Source organism: Protomyctophum parallelum (genome assembly GCF_964188405.1).
Source record: "Protomyctophum parallelum genome assembly, chromosome: 21".
Lineage (NCBI taxonomy): Eukaryota > Metazoa > Chordata > Actinopteri > Myctophiformes > Myctophidae > Protomyctophum > Protomyctophum parallelum.
The window spans coordinates 3,519,629-3,540,766 of NC_139713.1; the positions used below are offsets into that span (position 1 = coordinate 3,519,629).

The window sequence follows — 21,138 nt, forward strand, 5'->3', positions numbered from 1 at the left end:
AACTCTTTGCGATATTACAATATCCACAATTCCAGACAGTATCTAGCTTCCCATCACGAATCACGACATCGATATGATATCCATATATAGCTCATCCCTTCTACTGTCACCTTTAGAGATACAAGCCCTTCTATTGTCACCTTTAGAGATACAAGCCCTTCTATTGTCACCTTTAGAGATACAAGCCCTTCTATTGTCACCTTTAGAGATACAAGCCCTTCTATTGTCACCTTTAGAGATACAAGCCCTTCTATTGTCACCTTTAGAGATACAAGCCCTTCTATTGTCACCTTTAGAGATACAAGCCCTTCTATTGTCACCTTTAGAGATACAAGCCCTTCTATTATCACCATTAGAGATACAAGCCCTTCTATTATCACCATTAGAGATACAAGCCCTTCTATTGTCACCTTTAGAGATACAAGCCCTTCTATTGTCACCTTTAGAGATACAAGCCCTTCTATTGTCACCATTAGAGATACAAGCCCTTCTATTGTCACCATTAGAGATACAAGCCCTTCTATTGTCACCTTTAGAGATACAAGCCCTTCTATTGTCACCTTTAGAGATACAAGCCCTTCTATTGTCACCATTAGAGATACAAGCCCTTCTATTGTCACCTTTAGAGATACAAGCCCTTCTATTGTCACCTTTAGAGATACAAGCCCTTCTATTGTCACCTTTAGAGATACAAGCCCTTCTATTGTCACCTTTAGAGATACAAGCCCTTCTATTGTCACCTTTAGAGATACAAGCCCTTCTATTGTCACCTTTAGAGATACAAGCCCTTCTATTGTCACCTTTAGAGATACAAGCCCTTCTATTGTCACCTTTAGAGATACAAGCCCTTCTACTGTCACCATTAGAGATACAAGCCCTTCTATTGTCACCTTTAGAGATACAAGCCCTTCTATTGTCACCTTTAGAGATACAAGCCCTTCTATTGTCACCTTTAGAGATACAAGCCCTTCTATTGTCACCTTTAGAGATACAAGCCCTTCTATTGTCACCATTAGAGATACAAGCCCTTCTATTGTCACCTTTAGAGATACAAGCCCTTCTATTGTCACCTTTAGAGATACAAGCCCTTCTATTGTCGCCTTTAGAGATACAAGCCCTTCTATTGTCACCTTTAGAGATACAAGCCCTTCTATTGTCACCTTTAGAGATACAAGCCCTTCTATTGTCACCTTTAGAGATACAAGCCCTTCTATTGTCACCTTTAGAGATACAAGCCCTTCTATTGTCACCTTTAGAGATACAAGCCCTTCTATTGTCACCTTTAGAGATACAAGCCCTTCTATTGTCACCTTTAGAGATACAAGCCCTTCTATTGTCACCTTTAGAGATACAAGCCCTTCTATTGTCACCTTTAGAGATACAAGCCCTTCTATTGTCACCTTTAGAGATACAAACTAAATGCATGTGGGGGGAGTTGCAGACCCCCAGGAACGCACCCAGGGTGCCGGCCCGGTAACGGTTGAGAAATGACAGAATTACTGTGTGGGGGTCCCTCTACTGTACCCTGTACTGTACTGTACTGTACTGGCACACCCGAAATCCTTATACAGTTTATATGTGCATGTGTGTGTTAGGTTGCGCACAGGTGGTGAAAAACAACCATGCTGTTTTCGTGCTCAGACCCACCCACACACACACACACACACACACACACACACACACACACACACACACACACACACACACACACACACACACAGCTCCGTAAGTGGTTGCACCACTCAAAAATACATATTATACAGTACCTTCTGAATCCCCCAATGAGAGTAACCTGTGCTCCTGGTGACACTGCAACAACAGCTGTCTCCACTAGGTGGCCGATGGCGTCAGCCTCTGCCTTAGTGACCGGCTGGTTCAGGTCAGTGTAATGCTGGACACCTGAGAAAGACAAAACGTCACTCATTAGCCTGTTAAAACGAATACTGGAATACTCACCCCGGTGTGTGGCCGTTTTTCTTCCCGGAATTTTCCCCAGTGAGGGGGATAACTTTGTAATATGCTATTGGCTGTCTGTATTCTTTTTGGAAAAATATAAAAATATACTCCTGTGGAAAGGCTATATTATTTGACTTATATTGACCCTAGAAACTATTTAGTATTATTTAGTATATGTAAGATTTTGCACACTCAAATGGTACCTCGTCAGATAATCCCCACATATCCTACAACAACTTCTGTGAACAGACTTCACTGTAAGATAAGATCTTTATTGTCACTGTATGAGACATACAACGAGTAGCTTTTCATAAATTATATTTGTACTTAGGCTGTCTGCTGTCATGAAAGTTTATAGTTAGAGAAATTCAAAGTCCAGCCGTCTGCTGTCCAGCCTCTCCCACCCCTCACTGGGGAAAAATCTGGGAGGAAAACAGAAACGGGGCGAGTAGTCTTGTTACTGTTAAAACCGGGACAGCATTTGTGTCATTTTAGAGTTTAGCTACAGTATATAAACGGCTATATGGTATATCATTGTTGTTGGGAGGAAAAAATGACCCCATTTTCGAGATTTTAGATATTTTCTTTTGCATAAATCAGTGCTATTGAACACCCTTTACGTCTGTGTGTTGTTCCATAAATCAGTGCTATTGAACACCCTTTACGTCTGTGTGTTGTTCCATAAATCAGTGCTATTGAACACCCTTTACGTCTGTGTGTTGTTCCATAAATCAGTGCTATTGAACACCCTTTACGTCTGTGTGTTGTTCCATAAATCAGTGCTATTGAACACCCTTTACGTCTGTGTGTTGTTCCATAAATCAGTGCTATTGAACACCCTTTACGTCTGTGTGTTGTTTCATAAATCAGTGCTGTTGAACACCCTTTACGTCTGTGTGTTGTTTCATAAATCAGTGCTATTGAACACCCTTTACGTCTGTGTGTTGTTTCATAAATCAGTGCTATTGAACACCCTTTACGTCTGTGTGTTGTTTCATAAATCAGTGCTATTGAACACCCTTTACGTCTGTGTGTTGTTCCATAAATCAGTGCTATTGAACACCCTTTACGTCTGTGTGTTGTTTCATAAATCAGTGCTATTGAACACCCTTTACGTCTGTGTGTTGTTCCATAAATCAGTGCTATTGAACACCCTTTACGTCTGTGTGTTGTTCCATAAATCAGTGCTATTGAACACCCTTTACGTCTGTGTGTTGTTCCATAAATCAGTGCTATTGAACACCCTTTACGTCTGTGTGTTGTTTGTGTTGTTTTGAAAATATTGAACCAATGGAAAGTAACAAAGTGCTTTGGACAAAACCTCTTAACTCCATTGGACCCTGAAACGGTTCTGATAAAGCAACTAACTCCACCACCTTCTCATGGAAGTAAAAGTCACAACACCAACTGTGTTTGGGCAGTGTCGCTTTGTTTTCGAAATATAAGGTTTTCTTCATTTGCTGAAAAATGTATATTTTTTATTTTCCTGGAAAATGGGGTGCTTAGGTGGTTTCTTCCTGCGACAGCATGTTGTACTGTACATACATACTGTAGCAACATAACGTATTTAGGATTTAGAACAGTGGTTTAGAACTGTAGTTCTCAAAACGAGCAGATGTACAAGCTTGTACAAGTCTGCTATTGTTGAACATTTAAAAATATAATCTTGAAAGTGCTTGATTCTGGAGCGCACCCACCCACGCACGCACGCTCGCACGCACAAATTGAGTGCACGAGGGCCCCCAATGGAAACAAGACCTTGTATTTTCATTTCATTTTCATTTCATTTCAACCTTTATTTAGTTCTCGGAGAACACACTGAGGGCTGGGACCCTCTTATTGTCCTGTGCTTGTCCTAAACTGTTAATTAATAAAGTATTCAATCAATCACACACACACACACACACACACACACACACCTGCTTGTTGTGTGTGGTTGAGTGCCTGTCCCGAGTCCTCCAGCTGAGACAGGGTGTGAATCCCCAGTTTGAACCACCGATGTGCCGTTTTCACCCCGACCCCAAAGATACCCGTCAGCACCTGAAACACACCCCAAAGATACCCGTCAGCACCTGAAACACACCCCAAAGATACCCGTCAACACCTGAAACACACCCCAAAGATACCCGTCAGCACCTGAAACACACCCCAAAGATACCCGTCAACACCTGAAACACACCCCAAAGATACCCGTCAACACCTGAAACACACCCCAAAGATACCCGTCAACACCTGAAACACAACCCAAAGATACCCGTCAACACCTGAAACACACCCCAAAGATACCCGTCAACACCTGAAACACACCCCAAAGATACCCGTCAACACCTGAAACACACCCCAAAGATACCCGTCAACACCTGAAACACACCCCAAAGATACCCGTCAGCACCTGAAACACACCCCAAAGATACCCGTCAGCACCTGAAACACACCCCAAAGATACCCGTCAACACCTGAAACACACCCCAAAGATACCCGTCAACACCTGAAACACACCCCAAAGATACCCGTCAACACCTAAAACACACCCCAAAGATACCCGTCAACACCTAAAACACACCCCAAAGATACCCGTCAGCACCTGAAACACACCCCAAAGATACCCGTCAACACCTGAAACACACCCCAAAGATACCCGTCAACACCTGAAACACACCCCAAAGATACCCGTCAACACCTGAAACACACCCCAAAGATACCCGTCAACACCTGAAACACACCCCAAAGATACCCGTCAGCACCTGAAACACACCCCAAAGATACCCGTCAGCACCTGAAACACACCCCAAAGATACCCGTCAACACCTGAAACACACCCCAAAGATACCCATCAACACCTGAAACACACCCCAAAGATACCCGTCAGCACCTGAAACACACCCCAAAGATACCCATCAACACCTGAAACACACCCCAAAGATACCCGTCAACACCTGAAACACACCCCAAAGATACCCGTCAACACCTGAAACACACCCCAAAGATACCCGTCAACACCTGAAACACACCCCAAAGATACCCGTCAACACCTGAAACACACCCCAAAGATACCCGTCAGCACCTGAAACACACCCCAAAGATACCCATCAACACCTGAAACACACCCCAAAGATACCCGTCAACACCTGAAACACACCCCAAAGATACCCGTCAGCACCTGAAACACACCCCAAAGATACCCGTCAGCACCTGAAACACACCCCAAAGATACCCGTCAACACCTGAAACACACCCCAAAGATACCCGTCAACACCTGAAACACACCCCAAAGATACCCGTCAACACCTGAAACACACCCCAAAGATACCCGTCAACACCTGAAACACACCCCAAAGATACCCGTCAACACCTGAAACACACCCCAAAGATACCCGTCAGCACCTGAAACACACCCCAAAGATACCCGTCAACACCTGAAACACACCCCAAAGATACCCGTCAACACCTGAAACACACCCCAAAGATACCCGTCAATGCCTGAAACACACCCCAAAAGATACCCGTCAACACCTGAAACACACCCCAAAGATACCCGTCAACACCTGAAACACACCCCAAAGATACCCGTCAGCACCTGAAACACACCCCAAAGATACCCGTCAGCACCTGAAACACACCCCAAAGATACCCGTCAACACCTGAAACACACCCCAAAGATACCCGTCAGCACCTGAAACACACCCCAAAGATACCCGTCAACACCTGAAACACACCCCAAAGATACCCGTCAACACCTGAAACACACCCCAAAGATACCCGTCAGCACCTGAAACACACCCCAAAGATACCCATCAACACCTGAAACACACCCCAAAGATACCCGTCAACACCTGAAACACACCCCAAAGATACCCGTCAGCACCTGAAACACACCCCAAAGATACCCGTCAACACCTGAAACACACCCCAAAGATACCCGTCAGCACCTGAAACACACCCCAAAGATACCCGTCAACACCTGAAACACACCCCAAAGATACCCGTCAACACCTGAAACACACCCCAAAGATACCCGTCAACACCTGAAACACACCCCAAAGATACCCGTCAACACCTGAAACACACCCCAAAGATACCCGTCAGCGCCTGAAACACACCCCAAAGATACCCGTCAACACCTGAAACACACCCCAAAGATACCCGTCAACACCTGAAACACACCCCAAAGATACCCGTCAGCACCTGAAACACACCCCAAAGATACCCGTCAACACCTGAAACACACCCCAAAGATACCCGTCAACACCTGAAACACACCCCAAAGATACCCGTCAACACCTGAAACACACCCCAAAGATACCCGTCAACACCTGAAACACACCCCAAAGATACCCGTCAACACCTGAAACACACCCCAAAGATACCCGTCAACACCTGAAACACACCCCAAAGATACCCGTCAACACCTGAAACACACCCCAAAGATACCCGTCAGCACCTGAAACACACCCCAAAGATACCCGTCAACACCTGAAACACACCCCAAAGATACCCGTCAGCACCTGAAACACACCCCAAAGATACCCGTCAACACCTGAAACACACCCCAAAGATACCCGTCAACACCTGAAACACACCCCAAAGATACCCGTCAGCACCTGAAACACACCCCAAAGATACCCGTCAACACCTGAAACACACCCCAAAGATACCCGTCAACACCTGAAACACACCCCAAAGTTACCCGTCAACACCTGAAACACACCCCAAAGATACCCGTCAGCACCTGAAACACACCCCAAAGATACCCGTCAACACCTGAAACACACCCCAAAGATACCCGTCAACACCTGAAACACACCCCAAAGTTACCCGTCAGCGCCTGAAACACACCCCAAAGATACCCGTCAGCACCTGAAACACACCCCAAAGATACCCGTCAGCACCTGAAACACACCCCAAAGATACCCGTCAACACCTGAAACACACCCCAAAGATACCCGTCAACACCTGAAACACACCCCAAAGATACCCGTCAACACCTGAAACACACCCCAAAGATACCCGTCAACACCTGAAACACACCCCAAAGATACCCGTCAACACCTGAAACACACCCCAAAGATACCCGTCAACACCTGAAACACACCCCAAAGATACCCGTCAACACCTGAAACACACAGGCTGCCTCACCGCTGATGCTCATTAAAGACAACAATGGCTTATAGACCTTCATGGCTCTGTACTGGTCAGACCGCTTGGTGGATTCCACTTCCCTGGAACACCCGTCTTCCAGAATCTCCTGGAGAGAAATCACAGCCAGAAAACAGAGAAATCACAGCCAGAAAACAGAGACATCACAGCCAGAAAACAGAGACATCACAGCCAGAAAACAGAGACATCACAGCCAGAAAACAGAGAAATCAGTCAGAAAACAGAACTCACAGCCAGAAACCGACAGCTACTCTCAGTGTGATATACAGCTCCATCTCAATTAATTTGAATATTTTGTAAAAGTACATTTTCTTCCATAATATAATTTAAAAAGTGAAACTTTCATATATATATATATATATATTCTCAATTCATTATTTGTTGTTTTAATCTTGATGATTATGGTGTACAGCTCATGACAATCTAAAAGAGGTCTGCATATACTTCTTTAGAGATAGTATAATCCCTCCATCTGATCCTTGGTCTGCCCCGGGGGTCTCCTCCCAGCGGGAGGTGATCCTTGGTCTGCCCTGGGGGTCTCCTCCCAGCGGGAGGTGATCCTTGGTCAGCCCCGGGGGTCTCCTCCTCCCAGCGGGACGTGCATCGAGGACCTCCCTAGAGGGAGGCGCCCGAGAGGCGTCCTAACCAGATGCATCGAGGACCTCCCTATAGGGAGACGCCCGAGAGGCGTCCTAACCAGATGCCTCGAGGACCTCCCTAGAGGGAGGCGCCCGAGAGGCGTCCTAACCAGATGCATCGAGGACCTCCCTATAGGGAGGCGCCCGAGAGGCGTCCTAACCAGATGCATCGAGGACCTCCCTATAGGGAGACGCCCGAGAGGCGTCCTAACCAGATGCATCGAGGACCTCCCTATAGGGAGACGCCCGAGAGGCGTCCTAACCAGATGCCTCGAGGACCTCCCTAGAGGGAGGCGCCCGAGAGGCGTCCTAACCAGATGCATCGAGGACCTCCCTATAGGGAGGCGCCCGAGAGGCATCCTAACCAGATGCCCCGAACCACCTAAAGCTGGCTCTTCTCCAGACCTTATTCTATTGGGTCTAATCTAATGCTTACCAAACTGAAGGGGGGGGGTTGTTTGCGAAGCACTGACCTGGACGACCCGTAGAGAATGTTTTCAGAGCGAGGGCAGTCCTCTGAGCTGTTCACTGACCTGGACGACCCGTAGAGAATGTTTTCAGAGCGAGGGCAGTCCTCTGAGCTGTTCACTGACCTGGACGACCCGTAGAGAATGTTTTCAGAGCGAGGGCAGTCCTCTGAGCTGTTCACTGACCTGGACGACCCGTAGAGAATGTTTTCAGAGCGAGGGCAGTCCTCTGAGCTGTTCACTGACCTGGACGACCCGTAGAGAATGTTTTCAGAGCGAGGGCAGTCCTCTGAGCTGTTCACTGACCTGGACGACCCGTAGAGAATGTTCTCCGAACGAGGGCAGTCCTCTGAGCTGTTCACTGACCTGGACGACCCGTAGAGAATGTTTTCAGAGCGAGGGCAGTCCTCTGAGCTGTTCACTGACCTGGACGACCCGTAGAGAATGTTCTCCGAGCGAGGGCAGTCCTCTGAGCTGTTCCGCCGCCGTGACGGCGTCGGGCAGGAAGTTCAGCACGGCCGCGGCTCGCCGAAACGCAACGCCACGACCCTCGTCTTCTGCCAGCTCGGCACTCTGGGCCAAGACGGACAGCGCCTCCTAGAGTCACGGAGAAGCAGTGTTGTTTTTGGCAGAAAATTTCTATTTTAGTTTTAGTCATAGTCTCTTGAATAGTTTTCATTTAGTTTTAGTCACATTGTAGTCACCCGGAATGTTTTATTGTTAGTCTAGTTTTAGTCGACTAAATGTCATAATATTTTAGTCGACTAAATCTACAGGTGATTTAGTCTACTAAAATGTATTTTGGCGGGCCTTGATGCCGTCGTAATGACTGATTTGACACTTGCTGAAAATAGCCGATCTACAAGCCCACAACGCGTCGCAGCGCATTATTTTCAGCATGCAACCAAGTGTAAAATGACTTATTCTGGATCTCTTGTCCACTAGTCCCTTCCTAACATTTTAGTCTAGTTTTTATCTGTTGACGAAAATTGTCAATACATTTAGTCTTAGTTTTAGTCATCGTAGCTTAGTTTTCATTTAGTTTCCATTTCGTTTTCGCCAGTGAAATATAGGTAGTCGACGAACATTTTTCGTCTTAGTTTTAGTCGACGAAAATAACACTGCAGAGAAGGATGAGATGGTGTGATTGAATAGCAGCTCTATTATGTTGCCGCAATGTACTGCATAACGTCACACAACCCCCCGGGCAAACACTACGTGAAAATAGCAGATCTACAAGCTCACAACATAACATAATATATAGGGCTTGTTATGTGATTACAGCCTATGATACGGTGGGTGCAGTGTTGTGTATCAGATGTCACTAAGCGAGCCTGGCAGGAGCAGAAATACCATTCGGTATTTCTAAGTCTGTTCGAGTCTAGTCTGACTCTTTTTACTGTTGATATGTGCATATAGTTTTCTTTTCTTTACTGTATACCCTCATTTTACAGTAACCTTCTCAAGCTCCTGGAGTGTGTTTAGGCATTCTCTGACTGAGGCCGATTCTAAAAACGGACCTGAGTTTTCTGAAAAAACTTTTTATTTTTATTTTACATTTTTACATACTGTACAACATACTGTACAGAAACCCAAGAGGGGTTCCCGTCCAGAAGGGTACTTAGAACACCAAAAGGGGTTCCCACCCAGAATGGGTTAAAGGTTTTATGACATTCATTTTCATTTATTTTACTTTTTCTTTTTTCTTTTAGGTTTTATGACCTCAATTACACCCAAAAAACCTGAACTTTGAACATTCAGTGGATTTTCTGTGGTCTGAAGTTTTCTTGGGGGGTTGGAAGCCTTTTGAGCTACAATGAAAACAGGCAACACAGTGAAAACAGTGACATCTGCTGGCAAATCCCATTGACATATATGGGATTTGCAGGGTCTTACATCACTTACTGCCGGCAAATCAGAGCACCGGTTTGAGCCAGAAAACCCCAGATCACAGAAAATCTACTGAATGTTAAAAGTTCATGTTTTTTGGGTGCAATTGAGATTAGAGGAGGTTGTGGCTGTGCAGACAGAGTGGTGTAGTACCCACAGAAAGGAGGTGGTTGTGGCTGTGCAGAGTGGTGTAGTACCCACAGAAAGGAGGTGGTTGTGGCTGTGCAGAGTGGTGTAGTATGTACCCACAGAAAGGAGGAGGTTGTGGCTGTGCAGAGTGGTGTAGTACCCACAGAAAGGAGGAGGTTGTGGCTGTGCAGAGGGGTGTAGTACCCACAGAAAGGAGGAGGTTGTGGCTGTGCAGAGGGGTGTAGTACCCACAGAAAGGAGGAGGTTGTGGCTGTGCAGAGGGGTGTAGTATGTACCCACAGAAAGGAGGAGGTTGTGGCTGTGCAGAGTGGTGTAGTATGTACCCACAGAAAGGAGGAGGTTGTGGCTGTGCAGAGTGGTGTAGTATGTACCCACAGAAAGGAGGTGGTTGTGGCTGTGCAGAGTGGTGTAGTACCCACAGAAAGGAGGAGGTTGTGGCTGTGCAGAGTGGTGTAGTATGTACCCACAGAAAGGAGGTGGTTGTGGCTGTGCAGAGTGGTGTAGTATGTACCCACAGAAAGGAGGAGGTTGTGGCTGTGCAGAGTGGTGTAGTACCCACAGAAAGGAGGAGGTTGTGGCTGTGCAGAGGGGTGTAGTACCCACAGAAAGGAGGAGGTTGTGGCTGTGCAGAGGGGTGTAGTATGTACCCACAGAAAGGAGGAGGTTGTGGCTGTGCAGAGTGGTGTAGTACCCACAGAAAGGAGGAGGTTGTGGCTGTGCAGAGTGGTGTAGTATGTACCCACAGAAAGGATGAGGTTGTGGCTGTGCAGAGTGGTGTAGTACCCACAGAAAGGAGGAGGTTGTGGCTGTGCAGAGTGGTGTAGTACCCACAGAAAGGAGGAGGTTGTGGCTGTGCAGAGTGGTGTAGTACCCACAGAAAGGAGGTGGTTGTGGCTGTGCAGAGGGGTGTAGTACCCACAGAAAGGAGGTGGTTGTGGCTGTGCAGAGTGGTGTAGTACCCACAGAAAGGAGGAGGTTGTGGCTGTGCAGAGTGGTGTAGTACCCACAGAAAGGAGGAGGTTGTGGCTGTGCAGAGTGGTGTAGTATGTACCCACAGAAAGGAGGTGGTTGTGGCTGTGCAGAGTGGTGTAGTACCCACAGAAAGGAGGAGGTTGTGGCTGTGCAGAGTGGTGTAGTACCCACAGAAAGGAGGTGGTTGTGGCTGTGCAGAGTGGTGTAGTACCCACAGAAAGGAGGAGGTTGTGGCTGTGCAGAGTGGTGTAGTACCCACAGAAAGGAGGTGGTTGTGGCTGTGCAGAGTGGTGTAGTATGTACCCACAGAAAGGAGGAGGTTGTGGCTGTGCAGAGGGGTGTAGTACCCACAGAAAGGAGGAGGTTGTGGCTGTGCAGACAGAGTGGTGTAGTACCCACAGAAAGGAGGAGGTTGTGGCTGTGCAGAGGGGTGTAGTACCCACAGAAAGGAGGTGGTTGTGGCTGTGCAGAGGGGTGTAGTACCCACAGAAAGGAGGTGGTTGTGGCTGTGCAGAGGGGTGTAGTACCCACAGAAAGGAGGAGGTTGTGGCTGTGCAGAGTGGTGTAGTACCCACAGAAAGGAGGAGGTTGTGGCTGTGCAGAGTGGTGTAGTACCCAGAGAAAGGAGGAGGTTGTGGCTGTGCAGAGTGGTGTAGTACCAACAGAAAGGAGGAGGTTGTGGCTGTGCAGAGTGGTGTAGTACCCACAGAAAGGAGGAGGTTGTGGCTGTGCAGAGGGGTGTAGTACCCACAGAAAGGAGGTGGTTGTGGCTGTGCAGAGGGGTGTAGTACCCACAGAAAGGAGGTGGTTGTGGCTGTGCAGAGGGGTGTAGTACCCACAGAAAGGAGGAGGTTGTGGCTGTGCAGAGGGGTGTAGTACCCACAGAAAGGAGGTGGTTGTGGCTGTGCAGAGGGGTGTAGTACCCACAGAAAGGAGGTGGTTGTGGCTGTGCAGAGGGGTGTAGTACCCACAGAAAGGAGGAGGTTGTGGCTGTGCAGAGTGGTGTAGTACCCACAGAAAGGAGGAGGTTGTGGCTGTGCAGAGTGGTGTAGTACCCAGAGAAAGGAGGAGGTTGTGGCTGTGCAGAGTGGTGTAGTACCAACAGAAAGGAGGAGGTTGTGGCTGTGCAGAGTGGTGTAGTACCCACAGAAAGGAGGAGGTTGTGGCTGTGCAGAGTGGTGTAGTACCCACAGAAAGGAGGTGGTTGTGGCTGTGCAGAGTGGTGTAGTACCCACAGAAAGGAGGAGGTTGTGGCTGTGCAGAGTGGTGTAGTACCCACAGAAAGGAGGTGGTTGTGGCTGTGCAGAGTGGTGTAGTACCCACAGAAAGGAGGAGGTTGTGGCTGTGCAGACAGAGTGGTGTAGTACCCACAGAAAGGAGGAGGTTGTGGCTGTGCAGAGTGGTGTAGTACCCACAGAAAGGAGGTGGTTGTGGCTGTGCAGAGTGGTGTAGTACCCACAGAAAGGAGGAGGTTGTGGCTGTGCAGACAGAGTGGTGTAGTACCCACAGAAAGGAGGAGGTTGTGGCTGTGCAGAGGGGTGTAGTACCCACAGAAAGGAGGTGGTTGTGGCTGTGCAGAGGGGTGTAGTACCCACAGAAAGGAGGTGGTTGTGGCTGTGCAGAGGGGTGTAGTACCCACAGAAAGGAGGAGGTTGTGGCTGTGCAGAGTGGTGTAGTACCCACAGAAAGGAGGAGGTTGTGGCTGTGCAGAGTGGTGTAGTACCCACAGAAAGGAGGAGGTTGTGGCTGTGCAGAGTGGTGTAGTACCCAGAGAAAGGAGGAGGTTGTGGCTGTGCAGAGTGGTGTAGTACCAACAGAAAGGAGGAGGTTGTGGCTGTGCAGAGTGGTGTAGTACCCAGAGAAAGGAGGAGGTTGTGGCTGTGCAGAGTGGTGTAGTACCCACAGAAAGGAGGAGGTTGTGGCTGTGCAGACAGAGTGGTGTAGTACCCACAGAAAGGAGGTGGTTGTGGCTGTGCAGAGTGGTGTAGTACCCACAGAAAGGAGGAGGTTGTGGCTGTGCAGAGTGGTGTAGTACCCACAGAAAGGAGGAGGTTGTGGCTGTGCAGAGTGGTGTAGTACCCACAGAAAGGAGGAGGTTGTGGCTGTGCAGAGTGGTGTAGTACCCAGAGAAAGGAGGAGGTTGTGGCTGTGCAGAGTGGTGTAGTACCCACAGAAAGGAGGAGGTTGTGGCTGTGCAGAGTGGTGTAGTATGTACCCACAGAAAGGAGGAGGTTGTGGCTGTGCAGACAGAGTGGTGTAGTACCCACAGAAAGGAGGTGGTTGTGGCTGTGCAGACAGAGTGGTGTAGTACCCACAGAAAGGAGGTGGTTGTGGCTGTGCAGAGGGGTGTAGTACCCACAGAAAGGAGGAGGTTGTGGCTGTGCAGAGTGGTGTAGTACCCACAGAAAGGGGGAGGTTGTGGCTGTGCAGAGTGGTGTAGTACCCACAGAAAGGAGGAGGTTGTGGCTGTGCAGACAGAGTGGTGTAGTACCCACAGAAAGGAGGAGGTTGTGGCTGTGCAGACAGAGTGGTGTAGTACCCACAGAAAGGAGGAGGTTGTGGCTGTGCAGAGGGGTGTAGTACCCACAGAAAGGAGGAGGTTGTGGCTGTGCAGAGTGGTGTAGTACCCACAGAAAGGAGGTGGTTGTGGCTGTGCAGAGGGGTGTAGTACCCACAGAAAGGAGGAGGTTGTGGCTGTGCAGAGTGGTGTAGTACCCACAGAAAGGAGGAGGTTGTGGCTGTGCAGAGTGGTGTAGTACCCAGAGAAAGGAGGAGGTTGTGGCTGTGCAGAGTGGTGTAGTACCAACAGAAAGGAGGAGGTTGTGGCTGTGCAGAGTGGTGTAGTACCCAGAGAAAGGAGGAGGTTGTGGCTGTGCAGAGTGGTGTAGTACCCACAGAAAGGAGGAGGTTGTGGCTGTGCAGAGTGGTGTAGTATGTACCCACAGAAAGGAGGAGGTTGTGGCTGTGCAGAGTGGTGTAGTACCCACAGAAAGGAGGAGGTTGTGGCTGTGCAGAGTGGTGTAGTACCCACAGAAAGGAGGAGGTTGTGGCTGTGCAGAGTGGTGTAGTACCCAGAGAAAGGAGGAGGTTGTGGCTGTGCAGAGTGGTGTAGTACCCACAGAAAGGAGGAGGTTGTGGCTGTGCAGAGTGGTGTAGTATGTACCCACAGAAAGGAGGAGGTTGTGGCTGTGCAGACAGAGTGGTGTAGTACCCACAGAAAGGAGGTGGTTGTGGCTGTGCAGACAGAGTGGTGTAGTACCCACAGAAAGGAGGTGGTTGTGGCTGTGCAGAGGGGTGTAGTACCCACAGAAAGGAGGAGGTTGTGGCTGTGCAGAGTGGTGTAGTACCCACAGAAAGGAGGAGGTTGTGGCTGTGCAGACAGAGTGGTGTAGTACCCACAGAAAGGAGGAGGTTGTGGCTGTGCAGACAGAGTGGTGTAGTACCCACAGAAAGGAGGAGGTTGTGGCTGTGCAGAGGGGTGTAGTACCCACAGAAAGGAGGAGGTTGTGGCTGTGCAGAGTGGTGTAGTACCCACAGAAAGGAGGTGGTTGTGGCTGTGCAGAGGGGTGTAGTACCCACAGAAAGGAGGAGGTTGTGGCTGTGCAGAGTGGTGTAGTACCAACAGAAAGGAGGAGGTTGTGGCTGTGCAGAGTGGTGTAGTACCCACAGAAAGGAGGAGGTTGTGGCTGTGCAGAGTGGTGTAGTACCCAGAGAAAGGAGGAGGTTGTGGCTGTGCAGAGTGGTGTAGTACCCACAGAAAGGAGGAGGTTGTGGCTGTGCAGACAGAGTGGTGTAGTACCCACAGAAAGGAGGAGGTTGTGGCTGTGCAGAGTGGTGTAGTACCCACAGAAAGGAGGTGGTTGTGGCTGTGCAGAGTGGTGTAGTACCCACAGAAAGGAGGAGGTTGTGGCTGTGCAGAGTGGTGTAGTACCCAGAGAAAGGAGGAGGTTGTGGCTGTGCAGAGTGGTGTAGTACCCACAGAAAGGAGGAGGTTGTGGCTGTGCAGACAGAGGGGTGTAGTACCCACAGAAAGGAGGTGGTTGTGGCTGTGCAGAGTGGTGTAGTACCCACAGAAAGGAGGTGGTTGTGGCTGTGCAGAGTGGTGTAGTACCCACAGAAAGGAGGTGGTTGTGGCTGTGCAGAGTGGTGTAGTACCCACAGAAAGGAGGAGGTTGTGGCTGTGCAGAGTGGTGTAGTATGTACCCACAGAAAGGAGGAGGTTGTGGCTGTACAGAGGGGTGTAGTACCCACAGAAAGGAGGTGGTTGTGGCTGTGCAGACAGAGTGGTGTAGTACCCACAGAAAGGAGGAGGTTGTGGCTGTGCAGAGGGGTGTAGTACCCACAGAAAGGAGGTGGTTGTGGCTGTGCAGAGTGGTGTAGTACCCACAGAAAGGAGGTGGTTGTGGCTGTGCAGAGTGGTGTAGTACCCACAGAAAGGAGGAGGTTGTGGCTGTGCAGAGTGGTGTAGTATGTACCCACAGAAAGGAGGAGGTTGTGGCTGTGCAGAGGGGTGTAGTACCCACAGAAAGGAGGTGGTTGTGGCTGTGCAGACAGAGTGGTGTAGTACCCACAGAAAGGAGGAGGTTGTGGCTGTGCAGAGGGGTGTAGTACCCACAGAAAGGAGGTGGTTGTGGCTGTGCAGACAGAGTGGTGTAGTACCCACAGAAAGGAGGAGGTTGTGGCTGTGCAGAGTGGTGTAGTATGTACCCACAGAAAGGAGGTGGTTGTGGCTGTGCAGAGGGGTGTAGTACCCACAGAAAGGAGGAGGTTGTGGCTGTGCAGAGTGGTGTAGTACCCACAGAAAGGAGGTGGTTGTGGCTGTGCAGAGGGGTGTAGTATGTACCCACAGAAAGGAGGAGGTTGTGGCTGTGCAGAGTGGTGTAGTACCCACAGAAAGGAGGTGGTTGTGGCTGTGCAGAGGGGTGTAGTATGTACCCACAGAAAGGAGGAGGTTGTGGCTGTGCAGAGTGGTGTAGTATGTACCCACAGAAAGGAGGAGGTTGTGGCTGTGCAGAGTGGTGTAGTACCCACAGAAAGGAGGTGGTTGTGGCTGTGCAGAGGGGTGTAGTATGTACCCACAGAAAGGAGGAGGTTGTGGCTGTGCAGAGTGGTGTAGTATGTACCCACAGAAAGGAGGTGGTTGTGGCTGTGCAGAGTGGTGTAGTACCCACAGAAAGGAGGAGGTTGTGGCTGTGCAGAGTGGTGTAGTATGTACCCACAGAAAGGAGGAGGTTGTGGCTGTGCAGAGTGGTGTAGTACCCACAGAAAGGAGGTGGTTGTGGCTGTGCAGAGTGGTGTAGTACCCACAGAAAGGAGGAGGTTGTGGCTGTGCAGAGTGGTGTAGTACCCACAGAAAGGAGGAGGTTGTGGCTGTGCAGAGTGGTGTAGTACCCACAGAAAGGAGGAGGTTGTGGCTGTGCAGAGTGGTGTAGTACCCACAGAAAGGAGGAGGTTGTGGCTGTGCAGAGTGGTGTAGTACCCACAGAAAGGAGGAGGTTGTGGCTGTGCAGAGTGGTGTAGTACCCACAGAAAGGAGGAGGTTGTGGCTGTGCAGAGGGGTGTAGTATGTACCCACAGAAAGGAGGTGGTTGTGGCTGTGCAGAGTGGTGTAGTACCCACAGAAAGGAGGTGGTTGTGGCTGTGCAGAGTGGTGTAGTACCCACAGAAAGGAGGAGGTTGTGGCTGTGCAGAGTGGTGTAGTACCCACAGAAAGGAGGTGGTTGTGGCTGTGCAGACAGAGTGGTGTAGTACCCACAGAAAGGAGGAGGTTGTGGCTGTGCAGAGTGGTGTAGTACCCACAGAAAGGAGGAGGTTGTGGCTGTGCAGAGTGGTGTAGTACCCACAGAAAGGAGGTGGTTGTGGCTGTGCAGAGTGGTGTAGTACCCACAGAAAGGAGGTGGTTGTGGCTGTGCAGAGTGGTGTAGTATGTACCCACAGAAAGGAGGAGGTTGTGGCTGTGCAGAGGGGTGTAGTACCCACAGAAAGGAGGTGGTTGTGGCTGTGCAGACAGAGTGGTGTAGTACCCACAGAAAGGAGGAGGTTGTGGCTGTGCAGAGGGGTGTAGTACCCACAGAAAGGAGGTGGTTGTGGCTGTGCAGAGTGGTGTAGTACCCACAGAAAGGAGGAGGTTGTGGCTGTGCAGAGTGGTGTAGTATGTACCCACAGAAAGGAGGTGGTTGTGGCTGTGCAGAGGGGTGTAGTACCCACAGAAAGGAGGAGGTTGTGGCTGTGCAGAGGGGTGTAGTACCCACAGAAAGGAGGTGGTTGTGGCTGTGCAGAGGGGTGTAGTATGTACCCACAGAAAGGAGGAGGTTGTGGCTGTGCAGAGTGGTGTAGTATGTACCCACAGAAAGGAGGAGGTTGTGGCTGTGCAGAGTGGTGTAGTACCCACAGAAAGGAGGTGGTTGTGGCTGTGCAGAGGGGTGTAGTATGTACCCACAGAAAGGAGGAGGTTGTGGCTGTGCAGAGTGGTGTAGTATGTACCCACAGAAAGGAGGTGGTTGTGGCTGTGCAGAGTGGTGTAGTACCCACAGAAAGGAGGAGGTTGTGGCTGTGCAGAGTGGTGTAGTATGTACCCACAGAAAGGAGGAGGTTGTGGCTGTGCAGAGTGGTGTAGTACCCACAGAAAGGAGGTGGTTGTGGCTGTGCAGAGTGGTGTAGTACCCACAGAAAGGAGGAGGTTGTGGCTGTGCAGAGTGGTGTAGTACCCACAGAAAGGAGGAGGTTGTGGCTGTGCAGAGTGGTGTAGTACCCACAGAAAGGAGGAGGTTGTGGCTGTGCAGAGTGGTGTAGTACCCACAGAAAGGAGGAGGTTGTGGCTGTGCAGAGTGGTGTAGTACCCACAGAAAGGAGGAGGTTGTGGCTGTGCAGAGTGGTGTAGTACCCACAGAAAGGAGGAGGTTGTGGCTGTGCAGAGGGGTGTAGTATGTACCCACAGAAAGGAGGTGGTTGTGGCTGTGCAGAGTGGTGTAGTACCCACAGAAAGGAGGTGGTTGTGGCTGTGCAGAGTGGTGTAGTACCCACAGAAAGGAGGAGGTTGTGGCTGTGCAGAGTGGTGTAGTACCCACAGAAAGGAGGTGGTTGTGGCTGTGCAGACAGAGTGGTGTAGTACCCACAGAAAGGAGGAGGTTGTGGCTGTGCAGAGTGGTGTAGTACCCACAGAAAGGAGGAGGTTGTGGCTGTGCAGAGTGGTGTAGTACCCACAGAAAGGAGGTGGTTGTGGCTGTGCAGAGTGGTGTAGTACCCACAGAAAGGAGGTGGTTGTGGCTGTGCAGAGTGGTGTAGTATGTACCCACAGAAAGGAGGAGGTTGTGGCTGTGCAGAGGGGTGTAGTACCCACAGAAAGGAGGTGGTTGTGGCTGTGCAGACAGAGTGGTGTAGTACCCACAGAAAGGAGGAGGTTGTGGCTGTGCAGAGGGGTGTAGTACCCACAGAAAGGAGGTGGTTGTGGCTGTGCAGACAGAGTGGTGTAGTACCCACAGAAAGGAGGAGGTTGTGGCTGTGCAGAGGGGTGTAGTATGTACCCACAGAAAGGAGGAGGTTGTGGCTGTGCAGAGTGGTGTAGTACCCACAGAAAGGAGGTGGTTGTGGCTGTGCAGAGGGGTGTAGTATGTACCCACAGAAAGGAGGAGGTTGTGGCTGTGCAGAGTGGTGTAGTACCCACAGAAAGGAGGTGGTTGTGGCTGTGCAGAGGGGTGTAGTATGTACCCACAGAAAGGAGGAGGTTGTGGCTGTGCAGAGTGGTGTAGTATGTACCCACAGAAAGGAGGAGGTTGTGGCTGTGCAGAGTGGTGTAGTACCCACAGAAAGGAGGTGGTTGTGGCTGTGCAGAGGGGTGTAGTATGTACCCACAGAAAGGAGGAGGTTGTGGCTGTGCAGAGTGGTGTAGTATGTACCCACAGAAAGGAGGTGGTTGTGGCTGTGCAGAGTGGTGTAGTACCCACAGAAAGGAGGAGGTTGTGGCTGTGCAGAGTGGTGTAGTATGTACCCACAGAAAGGAGGAGGTTGTGGCTGTGCAGACAGAGTGGTGTAGTACCCACAGAAAGGAGGTGGTTGTGGCTGTGCAGAGTGGTGTAGTACCCACAGAAAGGAGGAGGTTGTGGCTGTGCAGAGTGGTGTAGTACCCACAGAAAGGAGGAGGTTGTGGCTGTGCAGAGTGGTGTAGTACCCACAGAAAGGAGGAGGTTGTGGCTGTGCAGAGTGGTGTAGTACCCACAGAAAGGAGGAGGTTGTGGCTGTGCAGAGTGGTGTAGTACCCACAGAAAGGAGGAGGTTGTGGCTGTGCAGAGTGGTGTAGTACCCACAGAAAGGAGGAGGTTGTGGCTGTGCAGAGGGGTGTAGTATGTACCCACAGAAAGGAGGTGGTTGTGGCTGTGCAGAGTGGTGTAGTACCCACAGAAAGGAGGTGGTTGTGGCTGTGCAGAGTGGTGTAGTACCCACAGAAAGGAGGTGGTTGTGGCTGTGCAGAGTGGTGTAGTACCCACAGAAAGGAGGAGGTTGTGGCTGTGCAGAGTGGTGTAGTACCCACAGAAAGGAGGAGGTTGTGGCTGTGCAGAGTGGTGTAGTACCCACAGAAAGGAGGTGGTTGTGGCTGTGCAGACAGAGTGGTGTAGTACCCACAGAAAGGAGGAGGTTGTGGCTGTGCAGAGTGGTGTAGTACCCACAGAAAGGAGGAGGTTGTGGCTGTGCAGAGTGGTGTAGTACCCACAGAAAGGAGGTGGTTGTGGCTGTGCAGAGTGGTGTAGTACCCACAGAAAGGAGGTGGTTGTGGCTGTGCAGAGTGGTGTAGTACCCACAGAAAGGAGGTGGTTGTGGCTGTGCAGAGTGGTGTAGTACCCACAGAAAGGAGGAGGTTGTGGCTGTGCAGAGTGGTGTAGTACCCACAGAAAGGAGGTGGTTGTGGCTGTGCAGAGTGGTGTAGTATGTACCCACAGAAAGGAGGTGGTTGTGGCTGTGCAGAGTGGTGTAGTACCCACAGAAAGGAGGTGGTTGTGGCTGTGCAGAGTGGTGTAGTACCCACAGAAAGGAGGAGGTTGTGGCTGTGCAGAGTGGTGTAGTACCCACAGAAAGGAGGAGGTTGTGGCTGTGCAGAGTGGTGTAGTACCCACAGAAAGGAGGAGGTTGTGGCTGTGCAGAGGGGTGTAGTACCCACAGAAAGGAGGAGGTTGTGGCTGTGCAGACAGAGTGGTGTAGTACCCACAGAAAGGAGGAGGTTGTGGCTGTGCAGAGTGGTGTAGTACCCACAGAAAGGAGGAGGTTGTGGCTGTGCAGAGTGGTGTAGTACCCACAGAAAGGAGGAGGTTGTGGCTGTGCAGAGGGGTGTAGTACCCACAGAAAGGAGGAGGTTGTGGCTGTGCAGACAGAGTGGTGTAGTACCCACAGAAAGGAGGAGGTTGTGGCTGTGCAGAGGGGTGTAGTACCCACAGAAAGGAGGAGGTTGTGGCTGTGCAGACAGAGTGGTGTAGTACCCACAGAAAGGAGGAGGTTGTGGCTGTGCAGAGTGGTGTAGTACCCACAGAAAGGAGGAGGTTGTGGCTGTGCAGAGTGGTGTAGTACCCACAGAAAGGAGGAGGTTGTGGCTGTGAAGAGTGGTGCTTCTCTGACACGCATAGCTGGGCACTGAGAACAATGGCTGCTCCTCTGCATTCTTCTGTGGTTCCTGAAGGAAACAAAGGTCGTGTTGAGAGATGTACCGATAACATTTCTTTATCCTCCCCGATACCGAGTCCCATATAAGTTGCATATCGGTTGATACAGACCTGGGGGGGGGGAATATGGCCCTTTGGGCTGACTATGACCGGTTCTGTGAAAGGTTACTTGGAAATGAGAAAATACAACTTTCTAAATTTGACTTTTAAAACGGCATTGCTTTTATTTTGAAGCATGTTTATTATTCACACACACACACG

At 50.1% G+C, this 21,138-nt stretch overlaps 1 protein-coding gene across 1 annotated transcript in view; it reads right to left on the minus strand.

The window, feature by feature from the left end:
• Window positions 1-21,138, minus strand: part of polm (polymerase (DNA directed), mu) — a gene marked incomplete at its 5' end in the record, with an annotated part of 35,340 nt that overhangs the window by 11,731 nt on the left and 2,471 nt on the right. Inside the window, 5 exons of the mRNA XM_083792940.1 lie at window positions 1,767-1,899; window positions 3,876-3,996; window positions 7,130-7,201; window positions 8,645-8,815; window positions 20,790-20,888. Coding sequence (XP_083649066.1) covers window positions 1,767-1,899; window positions 3,876-3,996; window positions 7,130-7,201; window positions 8,645-8,815; window positions 20,790-20,888 — 596 coding nt within the window. The remainder of the gene's footprint in view (window positions 1-1,766; window positions 1,900-3,875; window positions 3,997-7,129; window positions 7,202-8,644; window positions 8,816-20,789; window positions 20,889-21,138) is intronic.